At 40.1% G+C, this 23874-nt stretch overlaps 1 protein-coding gene across 7 annotated transcripts in view; it reads right to left on the bottom strand.

Annotated features, from left to right (window-relative positions):
* Positions 1-4839: 4839 nt before the first annotated feature.
* The window catches only part of QKI (QKI, KH domain containing RNA binding), a 126559-nt gene continuing 107524 nt past the window's right edge, over positions 4840-23874 (bottom strand). Inside the window, exons 5-8 of one of the 7 annotated variants that reach the window (XM_070417366.1) lie at positions 17220-17307; positions 15537-15833; positions 12764-12838; positions 4840-8913 (exon numbers count right to left, since the gene is read on the bottom strand). In XM_070417366.1, coding sequence (XP_070273467.1) covers positions 8897-8913; positions 12764-12838; positions 15537-15833; positions 17220-17307 — 477 coding nt within the window. In that variant the 3' untranslated portion in view covers positions 4840-8896. Of the gene's footprint in view, positions 8914-12748; positions 14852-15536; positions 15837-17219; positions 17308-23874 lie in introns of those variants that run through there. The other 6 variants (XM_070417367.1, XM_070417369.1, XR_011471795.1 and 3 more) reach the window with 6 other exon arrangements.

Here is a 23874-nt window from a genome sequence, read left to right on the forward strand (position 1 = left end):
CTGTTCAAAGCATGTGTCCTCCTGGCTTCTGGCTCGAAAGCATTGACCTAATTTACCACGTGGCTTTCCCGTCGTGGCAGCCCAGGTGACACACTTGCATACGCAGAGAAATGGCTGCTTTTGTTAACTGTGTTTGATTTTATTGCATCGCACCCTGGCTGTCGCCCTGATCCTGTCCAACGGGTCAGGCTCACTAAGCTGGACGAGGGGCCCATTTGAGTAGCGCCGGGTGCATGACATGACCCCCAGGGGCTCCTTCCGTGTCCTTTGCCCACCGGTGATTGGACGATTCCTTGCTAATACTCAGCCTGCCCAACACCTTTCCTGCCAGCATTTCAGTATTTCAATTTCATCACCACAATTCTCATTCCCACTCTTGCAAAATTTAGGTAGCAATTCAGTTGGGAGAGGAGAGGCGAGAGTCTACTATGTATGGCAACTTCAAGGCACCCCTGGGACCTGCCGGCTCCCACCGGGATGGCCACGTTGGCACTATGCCAAGTTCACCTCGAACAACCATAGCGTGCAAGTGGACCTCGCAGCGTACATGCCTTTCCCTTCAGCACCTTTGGGTCCAGCAGGATGCAAAGAAAAAAAAAAAAGGAATGCAAGTGATGTGGTAACCAACTCCATTTTCAAGTTCATATTGTTTGCATTAAATTTATGTCATTCCTGTTTCCTTTCAATTAGTCTGTTCAATGCTGTCTTGAAGAAAGTACTTTTCTGAATTCAGGGGACAAAGAGGTAGCATGAGCTTCCCACTATATCCCTTCAAGCTCTGACCATAGCTTGCTGTGTATTTACTCAGATTTGGAGTTTTATAAAAATGTTACGGAAGTATTTCAGCAAAAGCAGTCACACCTCCTGGTGATTCCTTTTAGAACAGATGCAACCTACGCCCGTGACTCAGTAACCTTGTCCTGGACTCTCTGGGGTGGACCTGGTGATGGGGGGGGGGGGGGCGGGGAAGGGGGGCATTTAGACTTCGGCAGCAGTTTAGAAAAAGTCAGGGTGGTACCTCTGAGGAGGAGTCGGTATTTACAGAGCCTCCTGGCCTTTATTAGTTTAATGGAATCCACGTCCGGGTGTCCCTGGAGCAGCACACACTCTTTACCCAGTCTTTACAGAAGTCCATGGAAATGCGATGCCCTTTGGAATACATACCCTTTTCCTTCTCTCTGGCCAGGCTGCTTTTATTACGAAAGCTCCAAGAGCAATGGGAAATGATCTAACTTGTTTAGAACGGGACAATTAATGGTGACAGGCTACTTCTAGATGTAGTATCAGACTTTTCTGGTTTCTGCATTGTTACCTTTGACACAAAAATCACCTTTAGTGCTAATACCCCCCCACGCTGCTGAAGTAAGTTTAGGTTGGGGCATCTGTACATTTGGTTTGTTAATCTAGGTCTTTCCCCACATACCAATCTGGATCTCAGACCTCGGGTGTCCCCCAGCACGGCGCTCCACGCGCTAGCTTCGTTTTGCATTTACCCACTATGTAGAATTAGGTTAACCTCGGAATAATTTCTCAATGCCCCTTTACCTCAGCGGGAAAACAATGGCAAAAGCATCGCTCATGAATATCATTTAACTAAAATGTATTCAGAGCTACTTTCTATTTTAACTTTATAGACTGACTGGTTTAAACACGTTGTGAGGCAACTTTTAAAACTCGGGTTTCGAGCCTCGGTACAAGTTCTAGGTTAAATGTGTGAGCATGACTGTTTCAGTGCGAACTTCAACAGTTTGTAAGACAATACTTGTAGACTCACTTGCAATACTTCCTTATTTTGCTCTTAACCATTTCCCCCGTAACTTTCATTAGTATGCAATTACATAACCAGAGCATACATTAACAACCATACTGGTTAAATCTGTGCGGCACATAAAAATAAGCACTTTAAAGGTGGTCTCAATATAGCAGTTAACTGAAATAATCTCATTTTAGAAAAGTTTGATCCCAAACTTACTATCACTAATATTTTCTTTTAGATGTGGAATATTTTTTAACACAAGTTTTAAATATTCCATTAACTTAATTGCTTTCTAACAAAACCAGTTATGGTAAGAAGGTAGATTATAAAAAAATTACATTAGGAAGGAAACCCAAAGGTCAGCTAGTGCCTCCACTCAAATGAAATCTATAATAAAAAAAAAAAGTGTAATATGCTAATTAGACCAGATGTCCTTCCTTCCGGATAAAGCGGCAGGAGCTGCGCCAAGGCTCTTGCATGAATTTCGTGCACCGGGCCTCTGTATGTACAAATCATGATAGACTTAATACTTTTGATTGAGAAACCAAATTCAACTGATTTTTCAGGGGGAAAGCCATTAACCCTTTGAGACAACAGGTGTTTGAAGAGCCAGTCTCCACTATGGGCCAGGAGAGGTGAGCACAGACATGTGGGGAGCAGGGAGGTGAGGACAGGCTGCACCCTGACAGGAGGAAGGCCAGTCCCAGGGTGAGCTGGGTGGGGGGGAGCACTTGGTTAAGTTAAGGGCAGGAGACGAAAGTCTCCGACAGGAGCCATGAGGGCAGGGCCTCAGCCTCCAGCAAAGTGTTCGGAGGCGCAGGCTGACAAGCGTGGGAAGAGGAGGCTGCCCAGGAAGACTCGGGTGCCATTGAGGCTCCGAGAGAACGGCCTGGGGAGTGTGCAAAGGATGGGGGCTTAGGAGGCAGAGCTTAGAGCTCAGACCCCCCAGGAAGGCGGACACGGCTCTACCACTCACTCTGCTGGCGCAAGCACTTGGCAACACGAGTCCTTTCTCCACAGAGACACCACAGGGTGCTGGGCTCCTTCCTTCTGCCCTGCATCTCAACCCCATGTGAGTCTGCTCCTCAGCTGGACACGGCAGCGCCGTGGGTGCGCACCCCCTGGAACACCGTGGAAGTCTGTTGGCCGAGTTTTCCCTAACGCAGGGACAGCACGCATCCTGACACCTGCCACGGAGGCCATACTACGGCTCCAGGGTCAGTCCTTACGTTTAAGCAGGAAAAGCACCAATAAAAATAATGAACATGTGCATTGATTCAGACATGCTGGGGGTGGGGCATCTCCCGTTGGCACCGCCTTCAGTCGCACGTGGTTCTGCGGGCACGTGGGACCAGGGAAGACCCACTCCACCTCTCCTCTCCGTGTACCATGTCCACAGGTCCACATCTTATACTCGCCACTACACCACCAACCATAAAAGGCAGCCTTTTAGAAGGTCCTCACTTTCTACCCCGGGAGCCGAGCTGTTCCCCACAGCGTGGCGTCTTGCTGGAAAGGACAGCAACACTGCAGGCCACAGAAGCCCGTGTGGCCCCGCCACGGCCCCCGGGGACCCACTCCCCATCGGCCCGGGGTTAGTGCGGCGGACACAGCAGGAGAGCCCTGCGCGTGGGAGAACCAGTTTGATTCTAAGTTGAGGACCGGTGTCAACGAGCTCAAGTCTCTTCGTGCGGAACGAAGGTATTCCAATGGAGACTTTATGTTAAAGAAGCCACAGGGAAAACTACATCTGTGTACCATGAGTGTTACAGAGAACATTTTTTAAAATAAAGGTATTCAAGAATTCGTAACGTTAAAAAATCACCTCATGTATCACTTAGAAATGTTTTCTAAGTAATTTTTGCTATTAAATAAGATTATAATTTAGCCAGACATTTCATTCTACAAAAAATCCCTTGCTATCAACACTAGAATTGTTATCAAGGAATAAAGACAGACATCTTACCCTAAACAAGCAAACACCTCCCCCTCCCCCCAAACTGGAGAAAGCTTAGAATTGTGTGTTAGCTTCGCTTGATTTGATGAGCATTTCCACTTGAGCCCATTATCTGCCCTCGATGCCCTACAGTGGTTCTCAACCTTCCTAATGCTGCGACCCTTTAATACAGTTCCTCATGTCCTGGTGACCCCCAACCATAAAATTATTTTCGTTACTACTTCATCACTGTAATGTTACTACTGTTATGAATCATCATGTAAATATCTGATATGCTATATGTGTTTTCCAATGGTCACGACCCACAGGTTGAGAACCGCTGCCCTAGAAACTGTAGGTCCACATGCCCCGAGGACGGACTGAGAAAAGCTGACCTACCGATGGGTCCGCACATGCCCGGGGGCTTCCCCGGTGGCTCGGGCCACGGTGACCGCGCGGGCGCGTGGGAGCGTCTACGTGGCGCTTCACCTTAACTACTACGTGCATTCATGTCACCAACTTCTAGACTAAAGCCTAAGTGTCAATTATTTCACTTTATCAAACAGTGAAAACTAAAGCGCCACTAGCACTCCCCACCCTGAGGCAGAGGCTCCGTGCCTAACGTTACCACAGCCCGGACAGAAGCGGGTCTGCAACGCTCTCACCTTCCCCAACAGCCTCCCACTTCTCCAGCGTGAAAGGTGGGGTGCGACCCGATCACAGGGAGAGCGCCCTGGAGTGTGACTGCGACGAGGCCGCAGGGGGTAAACCGCACGGAGTCAGTCACGCCGGCCCCGGGGACGGGTACGAGCAGCCGGGCAGATGCTGTCCGGTTCCTGGAGTGACAGGAACCGCGGCCACTCCGTACAGCAGCGGCACATGACCCGCCCACCCCACACGCCCCACGAGAAGCCGCCGAGCTGCCTGGACAGGACGACCCTCTCGATTCTGCCTGCGTCACCTGGGCTCCTCTCCTGTGTGACATGTGACCCGCACTGTGGAAAGGAATCCCTGTAAATGAGAATACTGCCGGAGCGTTAAAAGCACACCCGTACAGTCCTGTCTTCTGCAACACGTGACTCACTTCAGCCCCAAGTTTTAGAACTTTACAATAAATAAAACGTAATTTATAAAAGCGAGCTGTTGTTTATGAATGTAAACATTCACCCTAAGAATTTTTTATTGTCCAGGAGATGTTTCGCAGAGAAGAAATTAACAGTATCTGTGAAACAGAAACGCACTTCAAGAGCTGAACTAAAGATTCATAAACAGAGGCCAGTTTACCGGGCTGCAGCCGGGAAAAGCATGGAGACATTTAATAACTCTTTTTAAGTTGACTTGCATGCAAGAAATTCATGGATAGTTTTTCCTAACCACCCCCCGCCCCTGCCAACTTCCTGTATTGATGTGCAGCTCGACTGCACCCAGAGGAGGGAGGGAGGGACCCCTGGGGACTGAGCATCCAGCTGTGCTGCCTTTGGCTTTACCCTGCTGAGTGCCCCCAATGTCCAATTAAAATGACAAAACATCAGCAGATTCTTTGCTTTGTGATGTAAACATAACACTACCTACTTGCAGAAATGACAAGAAATGGTTCAACAAAGAATCAAACTGGTTTCTTGGGCTAGATCAGTGATGGTGAACCTTTAGAGCTCCGCGAGTCAGCATTTTGAAAAACCCTAACGTAACTCTGGTACCGTGTCACATATAGAAATTTTTGGATATTTGCAACCATAATAAAACAAAGACTTATATTTTTGATATTTATTTTATATATTTAAATGCCATTTAACAAAGAAAAATCAACCAAAAAAATGAGTTCGCGTGTCACTTCTGACACGCGTGTCATAGGTTCGCCGTCACTGGGCTAGATCATGACAATGAACTTTCCCCTCAATGCTGGGAGCAGACAGTGATTATTTGGGAGAAGAAAAGATAAAGTGTGGAATTAGTAATGCAGAGGCCCAAAGGCAAGTGGCAAGACTAGAAGACTGCCTCACACCAAAGCTACTCTGTTCCCGTCTCTACTGGCACCTACCCCCCCACCCCCCAAAGTGAAAGAGTAACAAAGCCATTGTAACGTAGTGTGCGGAACTGTCAGCTGACAAACACAAACACAAGTCACACTGTGTTATCTGTGGTCACGTTCCTCAGGGTTAGTCCAGTAACTGAAGACTTGACATTCTTTTGTCTTTATTTGTCTATTTCAATTAAACACGTAAAGGTTAATAAACAGACAAAGTCCAGAGTTAGTAGGTTGGTATTATAACATTTATTAAAATAATGCCATGGGTTAATAGAAACAGCAAAGAACCAAAGAATTAAAACGCAAGCTATGTAAAATCCCAACTAAAACCCAAAAGTATCTAATGTATTCATTCATTAGCTAACTAAAAAGCCCAAGAAAGACAAGACACCCAATATAATAAAGTACTGCAAAACAATTGGCAATTTTCAGTTATCAAAATTGTGGATTTTGCATTTTGTATCCTTTTCTCAATCAAGAAAAAAATTCTTTTTGAATGTTATATAACATACATATAAAACAAGATAGAAAAATACATTATAAACTTGTAACAATGGCTGTAAATACATTATCTTACATGTTTCTCATAGGCAATAGGTTGGTTATGGTACATACATAGCATGAAACTACTAAGATAATAAAGAATAGACAAAAATACATGTCAGCTGTACGATAACATACAAGCGACACTCCCATCTACCCACGCTAGAAAATTACATAATACTGTCAAAAAAAAGTCTTAAAAACTACATATTTTAATAAGAAATAAATTCAATAAAGAATGATAATACTGAGAACCAAGGCATTCAGATTTCAAAAGTCATGCTTATTTTTAGTTGATCCAAAATTGTTTCAACTAAGTTTTCAAAAGTTTGTTCAGAGCCAACATTACTCATAAATGTCACACATCTATTTCATACATTTTCTTTCTTCCCCATAAAAGACCTTTGATAAACATCTAAAATGTCCAGGTATAACACAGCTGAGATGAAACTGGATCAAATACTGGTATTGTTTTTAAACTACTATCACCTCAAGTGTTTTGAGTGTCGCAAATTTATTCAACCAACCAACCAAAATCAAAATCAAAATGGCACAGCACATATTGTAAATCAATCAAAACAACTGTCTGTGTAACAGAAAGACGAAGCAGTGGCACATGACACGGAAGCTGGCGGCTACAAACAATGAGTCTATTGCATAGTAAATGAACTGAACCGGTTCCGAGGGAGAGAGGGTGCCGGTCACGGCGGGCGCTCACTGAGCTGCTGCTGACCTTGACTGTGCAGGTACGTAGGAGGGACGAGCTGAGGAGCTGGGGACCCACTGCCCCTTGATATTTGCCACGCCTGGTACTGAGCAGTTAATTGAGGGTTTAGATAGATGTAGGCTCTGTGCACAAACCACTTCAGCTACAGCACTAACTGAACTTCATGAGAAACTGGAAGCTTCAACTCCGATGTAGCTGGAGTACTTGTACATGTGCACAATGATGCTAGTTTTTCACAATCTTTTAAAGTTAAAAAAAAGTGTGTTGGGGTGTGTGTGTGTGTGGGGGGGGGGGGGGGCAGATTAGGTTAGTAAAACTAGCAGGGGAGAGACTGCCCCCGGGACCTGGTGTGGCAGAAAGAAGTCTGATCAAGTCTGGGTCAATTACACACCCTCGTCTCCGAATAAAAAAGAGCTCGAATTCTGTCTGTAAACTGATGTTCAAATCAGTTTTTATCTCAGAGTCCTTTGGGGTAACATTAAATATTACAATAATCAAAAGCAATCAATTATGATTTTAAAAGAATGTTTCAAAACTTATGTGTCAGGCATTAGAAAAATTATCCATTTTTTTCACAGTATCAGATTTGGCAAATTTGTGTCAAGGTAAAGTGGCAAAAATTATAAAATTCAAACCATCAACTCATCTGTCTCCCTCACATCTTCTTTCACATACTGGGCGACTGAGTAACATGCATTAACTTGTATTCTGAGGGAGGAGCTGATCTTATGAGACACTTGACTAAATGACCATGAAGAAAAATAAGGCACTTCCTTTTCTTTAGACTTATTCCAATACTTAAAAAATAAAAAAGAAAGACAAAAAGGCTCTTTTGGTCTTTTGTTTCTTGACAACCACCAGAAAAAATCATTTAATGAAATAAAGGGTTTCTTTGTTCTTTTTCTTTTTTTTTATAACACTTGAAAGTATAAAATGCTACATTTCCAAAAATATATATATATTTTCTGCACCAGCACCCTTGTATAGTAAAAGTATCTACTTTTTGTTCATTTGTTTCAATGCACTACACTTTATCTACAATTTCATTACATGTATACAGCAAATAGGCAAGCATGGCTTTTACATCCTTAATGATTTTTTTCTATACAGGGAGGTTTAAAAAAAATATTTGAACAGTTTGCCCAGTAATGTGACACATAATGCATGTACCTTGTTCTCGTATGTTTTTAAGGAGCTGTAAAATAAAGGTTCAGTAATTTTAACTCAGATATTTATCTTTTTAAAAATAGTGTTGCAGTTTTGTTCTTTGCATTACTTTTCACAATTCATCCAGTTTTTCTCATGGCACACTCCCGATACCTCCAATGTGGCAGGCAGCAGAAACGGCTGCGGTGCTGCCCTTTGAGGGCACTGTAGTGACTGAACAGCACATCGAATTTTGAATACTTGTGAAATCGCTTCACCACTGACATCCCTGACCGAAGGTTCATGCATGATGCATCACCACACAGTACATTCAGAGCTGGACTCGCTATGAGGAAAGGGCTCCTAGGAAGCCCCTCACAGTAACCGCCTGTCACTGAGTAGTTCAGGGCCGTCTGCCTCCCTCCAGAAGGGAGGCCTTCTTACCGTTCGCTTAGGGTGGGGCATGGAAAGATGATCAGTGCTGTGGGATGAATTGGGCCTTATTGCTTTACTACTTCAGTGCAGGTTCTAGAACCATTTTCACCCAAACAGGAAAAAAATAACAACAAAAACCAAAAGCTGAGTTGGAGGACAACAATTTCTTTGTCTTTTGTTTGGTTAGATGGTAAGACGAACGGACAAGTGCCTCAGCTCGCTGCACTGACGACAGGCAAGCAAAGGCGATTACCAGTTAACTGATCAGCAGGCAGGCATGGTCAGGTCATCATTGGGTGAAGAGTTCAGAGGTCAGAAGGTCATAGGTTAGTTGCCGGTGGCGGCTGGGTGGTTAGAAACAAAAAACAAAACAAAAAAAAAAAAGAAAAGAAAAGATAGAGAAGAGATTAGTCTCAGCTAGTGACGGCTTAATGACAACATGAAAAACTAATCACAACTAATAAAAAAAAAAAGCATGTGTAATTCTGACGAACTGATTGACACCATCTACAGAATACAATAAAAATCATGACAATTTCACATCATGATTTGAACAAATGAAGGAGAGCCCTCTCCCACAAAAAAACTGTTAACAGGAAAAAATAGAAATAAAATATAACTAACAACTAATAGTTAGTAGCTCGATGAGGGAACTGAGAACGACGACAATGGATAGTCCGTATACAGAACTCTGGACCAGTCTGCTACTAAGCATTAGTATTCTCTCAGATGCAAGCATTAAAGCAGCTATTAATGATGGAGGTGATTATTAATAACTGATGATTAACAGAAATGAATCTAAAGAAATTTAAATTTCTATGAACAATTTGGTTCAACATAAACTCTGGGCCAAACAAGGTTTCTTTTGTTCAATAAATGTTTATTGCTTTTTCAATGTTCTATTTACAAACAACATGGAATTTCTTGGCCTCATGATACAAAGCAGTACTAAACTGGAGTGTAGCAGTGTAGGCAACATCATGGGAACCAGGAAAAGGCCAGGCCTTCTGTGCTAGCCAACACTTTCCAGTTGGAAATACTATTTTACACATATAGGACACTTATAAAATGCACTTGCATGTAAACACTGTAAAATCCTGCCATTTAAAATTCTATACTCAAAAAGCTCTAAGTACATCAAAAAATAGAAGAAACTTCTAATGGATACCAATAAGGCATTTTAAAACTACAGCTTTCTTTACTCGATTTCAAAGCTAATTCTCTGCAAATACAATAAAATCTGACATTTCATATACATTCCTGCTTTATATATTTTAAAAGAAGCCACCTGTAAATACTATTTTCTTCTGCAAAATAACAAACAGAACAAAATTTTTTAAAAATTACAGTAAAACATAAAGTAGTTCTCAAGTGGAAAAGTTATCGTCCCCAATGTCCTTAGTTGTTCCTTCCTTAGTCAACCTGTCACACTCCCTTCCCCAAACTTGGTCCACTTAACAGTAGTATGATTTTTAAGACTCATTCAACAGCTTAGTTATTTCTACTATATTCTGAGGTTTGATAGAAATTTCTGTACTGTTGCCACTGTGACTATGGCAGAGGAGATACAAAATACTTCAGTGCAAAGGTAGAGTCTGTGCCACTTCGTAAATCAAAACCCAGTAAGGTCTCGGCTTCACAGAGTTAAATGACCTACGTAATCAACTGGTTTACCCTCATGTAACAAAAGTGCTTTCTATGGTCTATCATTGTAGGATAGTTTATAAATACTACAAAAATACTGTGTCTTCAGTGTGACCAAATCTTCCTTGAACTGCTTAAAAATAGAATTTTATTTAAAATAAAAGCGGCTATTCCATAATCAAAGAATAAATATTTCTCATGTAGTCCTACGATTTCATAGGTATTCCAGAAATACAGAATCTTAAAGCATTTTTATATTAACTAAATTTTTGTTTAAAATTGTATTGTTTCTTATAGAAATTGTGTAAATAATGGATTTTGTAAGATTATTATTCAGAAAAACCCTCATGTGTTTTGAATGTGGAATCCATAGACAAAGCACAGCACCATTTCTGTAACCAGTACACCTCCAGTACATCCTCTGCCCAGTCCTGGCCTCGACAGTACACACAGGTGTGTCAACTGTGCAAAATCACTTATGGTTCATTTCAACTAAAACATCAGTTGGTCTTTTATAGGCTTCGAATTCAGTTCTGAAATGTGTAGAGGTGGGCTTATTTTTAGTAAAGAACTAGGTATTTGTCAACCATGCCATACTCTAAATGCTCATATAGAATTACATGGTTACAGGTCCAAGGGCTGAATTTCCTTGTATTAAGTGAACACATATTAATCTTTCCTTCAAAAGATTAAAAGAATGATAAAAAAAACCTCAAAAATAGAGAAAACAGTAGTATCAGAAAATAATTTAAATGAAGGCCTCCAGACATCTCCCTCAGACCCGAGTGCATACAGTGACAGTACAGGAGTATACAGAGTATTCTGTTATTTAGAAAGAGGGAGAAAAGGTAGCATTTCGGTTTGCTGACATTGCATTTTAAATAAAAACAGTGACAAGACTAATCAAAACACTTATAACTACAAAAGAGCCATGCATGGAATGTGTTCTTGTTTTGAAATACAATAAAGTCTTCCTAATATTTTCAACTATCTTAAGGTACTGGAGTATTGAGTAGGCCAGTAATTATTATGCTAAAACAAAATTATGAAAATCTCAAAGGGGAATAAAAGGTTAACAAAAGACAAACTACTTTAAAATACTCATAACTATTTCAGACAATAACTATGGGGAAAAGCTTCAAATTACTCATGGAATTATCTGGATTCTTTAAATCTAAATGGTAATTTTGCTTTATGAAAATGTCCTCCTTCACTAAGGGACTTGCTCTGATGCCAGCAGGACACACTTGTACACGCCACACTCACAGGAGTGTGGTCTTCAGAGGATCACTGAGCTTGGGGGCCTATTTACTTTGTTCATTAAACAATCACTACAAGTAACGTATTAGTTAAAAGTCTTCAAGGCTCTTTAATCATATATGATGCTAAACACAGATGGTCGATATCTTTGGAAAGGTATTTTTTATTCTGATGAGGACAACAGCTGTGTCCGATACTTATCATCCGTATACAAGATAACCATGCGAAGCAGGCAGGCCTCTCACAAGTTCATCTAAGATGTAGAATTGGAGTGTAATCCATTACTTTTCCCCACCAGTATCCGATAGTTAGAGCAACTTCATCAGTAGGTAATAAATGTGCCATAAATAAAGCTTGTAAAAGTCCTCTTCTACCTTGCTTCAGATTTCTTGCTTTGTGATTTCAAGCTCAGAAAAATAATTCAATGTCAATAAACCGAAAATATCACTCCTCAATAAAAATAAATAATTTATAAAAGGGTCCAAGGGCATATACAGGACACAAATTACAAATGTTGAAAAGGAGAAAAATGAAGACTTATTTTCCAGTCACAGGTTAGTCAAAGAAAGTATTCAAACAGCTGGGTTCATGCCACCACAGAACTTCAAGAGATAGTTTACGTTTAGATAATATATTTTAGCAGCAAATGACAAAAATCAAAGGATCCATTTTGGAATAAAACATAAGAAGAAAAGGGAACTGATTTTCTGACGTATAAAAGATCCAACTGCATCAAAGTTAGCTTCACAGCCCTTACTTCGCTGAGTTCAGCTAAGTACTTGACATGTTTAACCTCATGTTTATACAGTGGCTCAAATATCTTATTAAAAAGGAAAATGGGAAACTAAATCTTCAGTTTTCTCCCAAAGAACACAGGAGGCATATATTCCTTTACTTCTCTCATTAAAGCACCATCCGCTCCGTTCATTTTGCAAAACCAACCCAAAATTTCAAAATAATTAAAAGGTAACTTTTAGCAAAAATTTTTACTGAAAATAATTAAGGTGAAAACAAAATTTAATAGCTCCCCAAATGGACTAATTTATGTTGTAGTAAGAATAAATCATAGTACATACTAATAGAATTCAATAAGTTAAAACATCAAGGGAGAAAAAAAAACAAAAAACCCAACCCTTCAATCTGTCAATGATCATAAATTAATTTAGAACAGGAAAGGAAACGCTGTGCAGTAAGCAGGTACACATTTCCCCATCAGGTGTGGTGTTGCAAGCAAATGGTATGGACACCCCACGCATTTCTCATAGACAAGAACTGCAGAACTAAACTAACCTCGGTCTGCGGTCACAATCCTTTGGTAAGGATGGACACGCATATCGTGCCTTCGAACTTTAGTAGCCACCGCACCTAGTTAAATTGCAATCACCAAGACAAAGTTAGAAAACATTCACAAGGGAAAAGAAAACAAACATTAACAGCAGGTTTATCAAAATGGATTTCAAATGTTCATTTACTACAAAAATTTCGTTTTAAGAAACACGTTAAGGCACAGTAGTTTTAAAATTAACCATAATATGTTGCGTATATATGCGCCTATTAATATTGCATTCACTTCAAACATCTTGGCCTTAACCTATGTCATCCATTCATTTACAATCCCAAGTCACAGTACTTCATGAACTCCACTAGTTCCAACCTTGAAGCTTTACTAGTCACATATTCACTGAAGTGCCTTTCTTGCAGCAGGATGAAAAATAATGCCATGTTTAATACTGACAATTACTTGCTAACCTTAAGACCGCTTCCAGAGTTTATCACTTTAAAAGGTTTATAAGCAATTCTTAAAGCCTACAGATTGTGGTTTTAAACTTTGAGTCATTAAGTATGAACTGCAATGAATTAGGTGATTAGTAAAGCAAACAGTATAGTACACTTAGCAGTCAGTATACTACTATACACTCCTTTATAAATTACCGTTATTTTGTAAGATTATAGACTAAACCAAATTAATAACATACGTTTGCTTTCTATCAGTGTGCAAAAGTGCAAGTAAGTCACTGACTGCTAGGCTAAGCTTCCCTCCCCCCGGCTGCTGAGACTAAGCATTTGTTAAATTCAGATCTGATGAGGGTTCAGTTAAGACCGTTCTTGAATTCTTAGCCTTTCGTTGGGAAAGCCATACCTGAAGATAAAAGGAAGGGAATTAAAAATTAGTCACCAATGAAGATTTGATGCTATTACCAATCTCCTCACTACCACCAACACACATGTCTGCATCTGTTTTGAAGGGCACTGCTTATTTTAAAATAGTATGATGTGAGACTTGATATAGAGCATGCATGTTATCTGTGTGCAAATTTACTATAACAGCAATTTGAAGTAATTTTCTCAATTCTCCAAATGGTCAATCATTATCATGTTTTACTGCTTAGGTGGCAAAGCGAGAAATAAAATCGATCATAATGGATTTTTCTCATTTAGTACTCATTATTATTCATCTTATGATTGCCAATTAGGTATCGGTATGTTCTGCTTTTGTCAGTCTAAGAATTAAGTATTACAAATAAAAATTTCCCAACACAACCAAAAATACATTTACAATGAGAAACACTCTGCAGTGCCCCTTGTTGTTTCTAAGCAGTAAACTGGTCCATCATCCCTTGACATTTCAGATAAGTGATCACTACGAGTCTAATGCCTCGAGGCAAGCTCAGTGAGACCCTGCTCGGAGCTGGAGCAGCAGCTGGTGGCTGAGAGCGCCAGCCTTGCAGGAAGCAACAGTCCAACTCCTCCAACAGACGCTGTGCGTGCAGCAGAGAGGAGCTCTGGGGAAGGAGCAGGCATGGGGCCGCAGGACAGAGCGTTAACAGAACAGAAGACGTAAACAGGTTATATGTTACATGTTATTTTAAAAATGCTTCAAGAAATGTGCAACAGAAACAAGCCTTTCATAAACAGTTCTATGGTATAATTCTGACCTGGAATACTTTATACAATGTTTAGAGATAACCGAAGACATGTACAATAAAATGTATCTGCTCATGAAACAGAAGGCACTTGAGTGCACGCACACACACAGATAACATACAGAGTGTTGTGGCTTTAATAGAACAATGAATTTTCAAGTTTAAATCTTTGTCCGGGTTCATTAAAGGCTTTCAAATTTTGTAAGTCAATATGAATGCTGGAAAAAAACACCTTAAAAGATCAAAGTCCTACAAGTCAAGAGCATGCAAGCAGCACCAAGGTCATACACCATTCAAGGAAAGAGGATTCAGATTCTGTCTGTAACACAAAGGGCAGCATGGAAGCAGCCTGCTCCACAGTGACTGGTCGTGTTACAACAGCTGCTGCGCTCTAGTCCTTCGTCCGCAAGTCAATGGGCTGAAATATCAGGCATGACTGGCATTTCAATCCACTCTATAAAGAAAAGGCGTCAGTAATGTCTTCCAACCACCACTTTTGTTCATGTAAAACGGAGCGTTTATAGTATGATCTTAATTTTTGCCTCAAGAGGGATTCTACTGCAGTGATTTGGTATTTACTTATCAATTCCAACCGTGCTATGGAACGAGGAGTTCTCTTATGTTTAACATTAACCTGGACTTCAAAAGAGAAGAACTACAAAAACCTGAATGCAGCTATTCACTGGGACCCTTTCATATTTTAAGTTATCACCATTAGAAAATACATACAATTATAGCAGTTTTTAAAATCTCAAAATATTTCCACATGGGTAATTAAAATTTAGCTAACAATTAAAGAAATCTCTGAGACGGAAAGAATCTGACTTTGTGGCAAAACTGAAAGAGAGACTATGCCAGTGGATAGGGTCAGTGATGTCAAATGTGAAAAGTATTTCCTATTTGAAATGTTCCAATGTACCCATCCAGAGCGAATCTGAGATACCAAAGCAAATCTGAACAAATCTAAGATGCAATTATTTAAAAGGAGAACCCTTATGGGGGGCTGAAATAAAACAAAATTTAGTCTTCAGTCTTTCCTAATGGAAACTTGTCTCTCTAAAACTGTTATAATAATTTCAAAGTCTGGGGCAGAAAACGTTTTGAAGAAACATGTTAACCACACAGAGAAAACAACTTACCTAATACGCCGCTAGGTTCAATAGGGTACTCAAGGATTGACGTAGCTGGTGCCAACGTGTAGGGGTATTCGTAGGGTGTGTAGATTAAACCAGCTTCAGGCCCCGGAGGAACTATTGCAGCAGTGGGGTGAGGAGTTCCATTTGGCATGACCGCGGTCTGTATTTGTCTGATCAAAGGCATTATGGTAGGGCCAGCTGGCGTCGGGGTGCGCAGGGCAGCTGGTGGGAGAACAGGTGCGGGCCCAGTAATAATCCTTGGAGCAGCCTGGGCTGTTGCTGCAAGAGAAAAGGCAAGGGCTGCTACAGTAAGCAAAGAAATTTAGAAGGAAGTACAGAGAAAGCAGTGTAAATACAGGAAATGAGAGGGAAGTAGGAAAAAGAAAGAAAAAAGCAGGAAAGAAGAAAAATAAAAGGAAATCATTAGTACATGCGCTGGTCACACACAACGCCCAAGCACACCAATCAACTGCAAACGGCTTTCCCTTTCCCAATGTGATTAAGAACAAATGTGCAAAAACTAAAAGCCACTGTTAAAAAAAAGAGAGAGACCATTAAAATAGGTTATATTTAGTGCATGTATGTGATATGTCTATGTTTTTAAGATCTCATGAGGCTAAAAAGGTGCATGCAGAAGCACAAAAGTTGCATTAAAAAATGTTTAAAAAATATTTTGTAATTGGAGTCCCCAGAAACAGTTTTGCTACAATTTCTAATAGAGTAGCTTCAGTTTCAAATTAAAGAATCGTTTTTATTGTATTAAGTAAGCCAACTAACCACGACTTATATATAAAGTTCCTGCATATGTAGGAATTAACTTCTCAGAGAAAAACAACACAGGGTGGGGCACAAGTAGGTTTATAGTTGTTCGTATGGGAAATAATACAATAATAAATAATAGTACAAGAATAAGCTATTTCGCGTATACCATTGTAAACCTACTTGTGCTCACCTTGCACAGTAAACGTTCCATTCCTAACAGACCCATTCTTGGAAGTAAATGGAAGCCAACTATTGGTAAAGCAAATACTTCTAAACCCAACAGGTTGTTTATATTTAAAAAAAATTAGTAATATTAGTAATTTACCCTTAGATTTTCTCAAAAATAAAAATTTTACAGGATTTCATTTTAAATATAAAAAAGCAATCCTCAACGCATTTATGAGAGCATGCGCAAATACAACGAAAGGGGGAAATGGGGCTAAAACAGTTATCACTACTGCCCTCCGTGAGCGCAAAGCATTGCCTAAACCACTGAGGGGACATGCTGAAGGGACCGAGTGCGACAGGAGGGTCGCTGCACGCACACACTCCCAACTGACTCTCAAAAAGCTTTGCATTTTTTTGTCCTTTTCATAAATGTAACAAAATAAGCTAGAAGCCTTAAATCTGTAGTTAACAACACAGAAAATTTCATTAAACTCTTATATTTAGAAGTTGAAATTTCATTAAAAGAATAAAGTTCATAAACCTTTTAGAACTTAAAAGACATGCTGGAACAAAATAAAACCAAGGAAAAGTGTCCACAATTCATTAAGCAGTAAAGTGGGGCTGTGGGGCCCATATCCAGTTACAATCATTTCAACTCCTCACTTTGTTTGAACTGTTCATGTTACGCCACCAAAGGAGAAAGCTTTGTGGACAAACAGCTGAGATGCTGTCGGCCTGCCCCAGTCGCGTTCTTACGTGATTTAATGTTGGCATCTCTGTAGGTGCCATTCAGAATCGCAAGCTCCATCAGCTGCATCTTCTTCAGGCTGTCTTCTCCCTCTGCCTATATATGGAAACAGAGCAAGAGCACTTAAGGTGGTCCACATACATCAGAGCCACATCCACACTCCAGCCTTAAAAGAGACATCGTGACTCTAGCTAGCCACCTGCTTCAATTAGGAAGATCTGGGAACCTCTGGTGCTGACACTGAAGACTGCTCTCTCACTGAGGGAACGTGGAAACATGGGACACTCAGCTGACACCGGCTGTATTTCTACTTGGAATTTTTAAATATAAGTTGCACTGATTTATTTAAGTTCTCCTAAAAGGCTTTTTTAAATGGAATAAAGGAGAATGTTAGATGAGAGTAAATATAGTATGTTCTCTTTAGCATCTATTATTTTGTTAAAGATTTCAAAGCTCAAATATATTCATTAAGACCAGAAACATGATTGGTGTGCTCAGTGGTTACAGCATCAGCCCACACACCAAATGGTTGAGTGCTCAATTCCCAGTCTAGGGCATGTACCTGGGTTGCAATTTTGATCTCTAGCCCAGGTCTAAGTGTCTCACAATGATGCTTCTGTTTCTCTCTCTCCTCCCTCCCTTCCACTCTCTAAAAATCAATGGAAAAAAATATCCTTGGGTGAGGATTGACAACAACAACAAAAAGCCAAAACAAAACAAAAATAGGGATTTTAAACATGTAAGACCTGATTGTGGTATTCAGATAAGAGAATTGTCTGTTTACGTCTCAAAAAGAAAAATTTAATAGTCATAAGAACTTCTAAAAATTTCTAAAAATTATATGTATATGTATATGTATATGTATATGTATATGTGTATGTATGTGTGTGTGTGTGTGTTGTATATATACATGGCCAACATCCCTCTCTCCCCTAAATTTAGCAGTTAGCAAGTGCTATCAACTCTAAAGCAAATCTACCTTTAGAGTTACCATTTGATGTCCAAACCATTAAACATGTGAAAGCCAGCAGAGGTACTATTAATATCAGGTATAACCCAGGACCATCTGATTATCAAAATGGTTAGCCATCCTATTTACCTTGGACTCACCCCATGCCTCCCTGTTACTGATGTCACCCTTGTTCTAGTCATTATTGGAGTCTTATCAAAACTACTACAAAATTATGTTAAAGATATCTGTTCACCATCAATCTACACACAATGGCCAGATTAATTGCCTCAAATACAACTTTCATCTTAATGCTTAACAATTTTATGTCTCAAAACCTTTCAGGGTTTCTTGCTATCTACAAGTATAAACCATTTAAGCTACCTATGATCTGGCCCCAAACTATGTTCTCAAGTTAAACTCACTAATCTTACTATTTTAAAAAACACATCTTGTTATAAATCAAACCAAATCACTACTCTACTCATCTGTATGCATGTGCCTCCATCTTGAATGTTCCTCTGCACTCTATCCACCACTGCCCAAACCCTACTGACCCCGGCAAACTGCCACACAAATGCTACCTTCTCAAAGCCGTCCCCCCATTACATGCTCCTGCCCTGAATTACTGTGTGTTGTGCATCATCATCAACAAAGAAGCCCCTGGAGAATAGACTACTACTCACTCACCATCGCCCATCTCCCCACTCACTCCCAAATGCCAGGTGATTTGCTGGAGTTTTCTATTTTAAATGATTGGTATGAGAAATCTTTAATTTTGTTTCCTAATCTCAAGCGTGAAAATATTACAGAATAAACTTTATCACAGCAAAATAAAGAAGTAGATGAAGTCCACCTACTAAGTCCACCCTGACAGTGGAGGTAAGAAGGGAACTCCGCTGTTCATAGTCTCTACGCATTATCTAATGCTCAGGGTTAATATTTAAAAGCATCCAACTGTGCACTGTTCTGACAGGAGTGGTACTGGTAGGACAGCCTCCTTTACTATAGCAATTGTAAATGATACAAACACGCTGCCCCAGGCACTACAGCAGAAAACGGGGTGCTGTAATTTTTAGTAAAGAGAGCTAGTACACAAAACACAAAGAGATTAAAGGAAAAGATGAGTATAAACATCCTAAGATGTTTAATGTGCCGCGGCCACCTTTGCAAAAACCCACTTAGCAGAAAACGGAGAAGACCTTGCATGCGTGTGAAGTTACTATTCCTCGATTCCTATGAACTTGTACAGATGGAAGGAAAAAAAGCACCATGATTTCTTTGAAAGTGCAGCAATTAATTGTTAAAGATAAAAAGAAGTGAGCACTATTACTGGAAGGGAAGAACTGGAAACCTATTACAATAAAACTCCTTATACTTGCTCATTGTAAACTAGTAATACCAAAACTTAGAGCTAATCATGTAATTCAAATTGAAATCTCTCTACATAATAGAGTGATTACCAGTAAAAGTATATACATTATACTTTATATAAGTCAGAAGAAAAGCAATAGCCATACTAAGGTCACCCTCCACAGTGAGAAAGCAGTACCTGTTTGAAAATGTAAGCAAATTAAGAACTGAAGGTGGAATAAGTGATGATGGGACATCAGGCCTCACAGAACCGCGTAGAGAAGAGGCGCCCGAACACGTGTTTTCTTCGGGTTCTTTTGGATCACCAAGTTCCTGCGCTCATTAGCGGGACGCAGTGCCCAACAAGGGAGAAAGGCGAAGACAAAATGATGGAAGACACGTGTGCCCATCAGGGGTGTGCAACGCATGTGCGCCTTTTGCAGGATCAGGACACTAAGATGTAGTGACGTCAGCAGAGACCCTCTGAGCGGAGAACGGAAAACAGAGCAGCACAGCTTTCACCAGGAGGTGCCAAGGGGTGTGCCCAATGACGTCACTAGAGGCCACTGAGACGTATAGATTATGAACTACGGTGTGTTCACTGGATTGTATCACACGATGGCAGGCTACATTGCACCTCCTAGCAGACATAGAATTTAGTTGGCAAAGCTAGAACCTGACCCTGGTGGCTCACTCCAGAATGAGCTTCTCTCTGGTGCCCCACCACTCCTACCACTGTGTACTCAGAGCATAATGCTGTGTCTCATTACAGACTTCCTTTCATACTCAAGGGATTATTTTAACCCTTTTGTGCTGGTTTTCTCAATGAAACTTACAGTATACACCTCCCTGAACACTGTGGAAGGTGTATGCCACCTCTTTTTCAAATATAATGTCAGGCAAGAAAGTTGCCTGCGCCACTGTGTTAACAAAGCACTTGAGTACTTTTCATTACGTTTAAGCTATCCAAGGAGAGCCAGGAAGCCAGGCTTGGTTTAGCCACACTTGATTCATGTGCCTGGTGGGACAGCGTAGGCCAACACAAGAATATCACACTACTCAGAACAGTGTGCAATTTAAATCTTATGAAATGCTTATTTCTGGGAATTTCCATTTAATATTTCCAGATCACGATCGACCAAAACTGTGCATAAGTGGGGACAACTGTATTTGAAAAGGTAAAATCAAGACAGTACAGGGACAACATATGTAATTGATATCCTAAACTGAGAGAATTTCAGGGAGACAGAGTTAACAGTCCCCTACTGCTTAACATTAACCTTCTGCCTTCATAAACATTGCTGTTACAAATTGCTTTTCTGATTGAGGATTACTTCTTTTGATATCAAGAAGAGTAACTGATTTATTCATACTCTACTTTATTCCAAAAGATGCACACACTATTAAACTGTGTTCTGAACAGGCTTTTCCAATGCGCATGGCTACACAAAGGTGCAGGTATTAACTTTATAGACCCTTCAATAACTTTATTTTTAAAAATCTAATCTAAGCAAAGTAATTGCTAACTGAATGAGAAAATGCCACTGAGTTCCTTGAATGAAGGCTAAAACGGGCCCTTTCTCAGGCCTTTGTAAGAGCTGTGATTTCCCCACTTTGTCTTCTTTATGAAAACTGTCTGCTAACATTGTATTAAAATATGCTAGTTCAGTTCACTAAAGAGGCTATGCACATGGTGTAATTGGTCACTTTGGAACTGGTGGACTCATCTGACAAGCAAGCCTAGTAAGCCCACAGAAAAGATTAGAGTACTAATATCGCTTGTGTTTGGACTCAGCGTTAAGCGCTGTTATTTTGTGTGTGTGTGTGTGTGTGTGTGTGTGTATATATATATTAAATATACATATATATGTAGGTGTAATATGTGTATGAATACATATGTATGTACCATACATAGTTTTTAAACATTACCTGCACTTGTATAATTTTTCTTTTTATCATGGGAAACATTATACATATAAAAATTAGTATACTCTTAAATATATTTCCAGTGACAGCCAATCTATACAAATGGCACTCATGTAATAGAAGTCTACCTTAGAAACTGTCGTGACACATCTCTTTCATTTAGGAACACCGCAGGATGGTCAGAGACGTTTTCACTGGCGAGTGCCTCCAATTGCGAGCCACTCTAAGAGTCACCGCTTTACTTGGTGTTTAAACTCCAGCAGTATTTCTTTGCTTCAGTAGACTCTAGTGCCTTAGTTCTAATTATTATGAGGGGCGGCACAATTCTTACCACTGGCATCTTTCTTAACAGATGAGTTTTCATGATAAACAATGAAATTAGGAAGCAATGAATGAGAGAACAACATACACAATGGCCAGCTACTACACTGGTGGTTAAATCTGACTGATCTTCCACAGGCAAGCAGCTTTTTAATTAAGGTGGTTGGTGCTTTAAATATCTGGTATGAATATTTAAGAAACAATTAGCTAATGGTGAGAACAAAGATTATAGCTCTGGTTCCAGTGTTATCTGGATCTCTCCTGTTATATATTGGTTTTGTAGTATTAGATTTAGAGCGCTTTCAAAAATCTTTGTTTACTGAACTCTAATTTCCCATGAAAACACTTTCAGGACCAAAGTTCTGACTGCATATTAGAAGGAGCACATCTCTCCATTTGGTGGAGAACAAATCATATAAAACTACACTATTAGGTTCCTGGTAACACAATTAATTACTGGTCAATAAATTTAAATAGGTGCTTTAAATAACACAGTACTGTGTTGGATTAAAAAAAGAATAGAGCCCTAACCGGTTTGGCTCAGTGAATAGAGCATCAGCCTGCGGGATTCAAGGGTCCCAGGTTTGATTCCGGTCAAGGGCATGTACCTTGGTTGTGGGCACATCCCCAGTAGAGAGTGTGCAGGAGGCAGCTGATTGATCTTTCCCTCTGTTTCTTTGTTATGGGGTGGGGCCAAAACATTAGTAACAAAGAAACAGAATTTCCGGAGGACGAGGCCCAGAAATCAGGATTTTAAAAAGATTCCCAGGTGATTCTAATGTGCAGCCAAGGTTGAGAACCACTGACTTAAGGGATAGAAACATTCATTATGATAAATTCAACATACAAATCCTGAGGGAGGCATGGAATACAAGATTAAAATAGAAGGACTGCCTATGTGAACTGCAAAACTACTGGTAAGGAAACCAATATAGAGTGCCCTATTATTCTATGCCCGGACCACCCCCCTTCGCCCCCCCCCTCCCCCCCCCCCACCCCGTTTTTTAAAGTTGCAGGCTATCTAAAATGTCAACCTCAACAAAATTTTGTTTGGAGAAGCTAAACCTCAATGAATCCTTAATAAGAATCAAAAGGAGGATGTTTCTTACACCGAGTCCATATTTGTGAGAGTTTAATCAATGGCCCTAGACAAGGCGCATTTTATTACCATCACCGAGGAGCTTCATCAAACTGAAGCTCCACGTTTGGGGAAAAGCCGGACTCACTGCCAGACAGCAGTGTGGCTGGACAGGAAGTACAGAGCTCACACAGCTCTCAGGGATGTACAAGGTTTTGCTATGGCAGTGATTAAGTCTTAAAAACTACGCCTGTCAAACTTCTTCATATATCCATATGAACTGATGTCTAAGGTAGAGTACTTTTAATTATTTGTGAAAATTCTAGTTGAAACAATGCTCCTGTGGCTGCCCTAATGAAGAATAAACAACAAGCCACAAAATGGATTGGAGTATAAAAAGTTATTGATTTAGAATCAGGTTAAATTTTAGCATTGTCTTTCTTTGCAAGAAAAAATTAATCAGCACATGCCAATTTCTGTACATGTCTTTTTCTCTCATCATGTTTCCTAGGGCCGTGAACATTCACTCATTCCTAGCAGAGTAGCTAACACATCGTATACAACACATATGCCGTTTTGATTCCAGGAGTTCTAGATCTCTGAGAAGGACTTCTATGATGGTCTTTGTATTCCAAATTTAAATGATATTTCAGAAAATCTTATCTGTCATTGTGTTGTTTTATTAATTTACTATAGGATTTTAATCAGACTATTTTGATGTGTAACTATACTTTGAGGAGTACAGGTTAACATATAAATGCTATATTTACTGTACTTCTAAGAATACAGTATACCTTCTCCTCTGAAAACAATCATTCTGCATACCTGCATCTCCTTACGGCCTAAAAATGTAGATGCATCTTTCAAAAATGAAAAGTGCATCTACATTTTTAGGCCACAAAAATTAGCAACAACCAAATTATTACTTTCCTTATGAAACTGTAACCTAGTGGCTTGAAAATGTTAATGGAGTTCCCCAAAGACCTTATTTTATTTAATATGAGAGAATATTTTATAGTCTCAAAGTTTTAAGTAC

The sequence above is a fragment of the Myotis yumanensis genome, unplaced genomic scaffold, assembly GCF_028538775.1.
Source record: "Myotis yumanensis isolate MYYU_CA2020_CCGP unplaced genomic scaffold, mMyoYum1.0.hap1 SCAF_6, whole genome shotgun sequence".
Lineage (NCBI taxonomy): Eukaryota > Metazoa > Chordata > Mammalia > Chiroptera > Vespertilionidae > Myotis > Myotis yumanensis.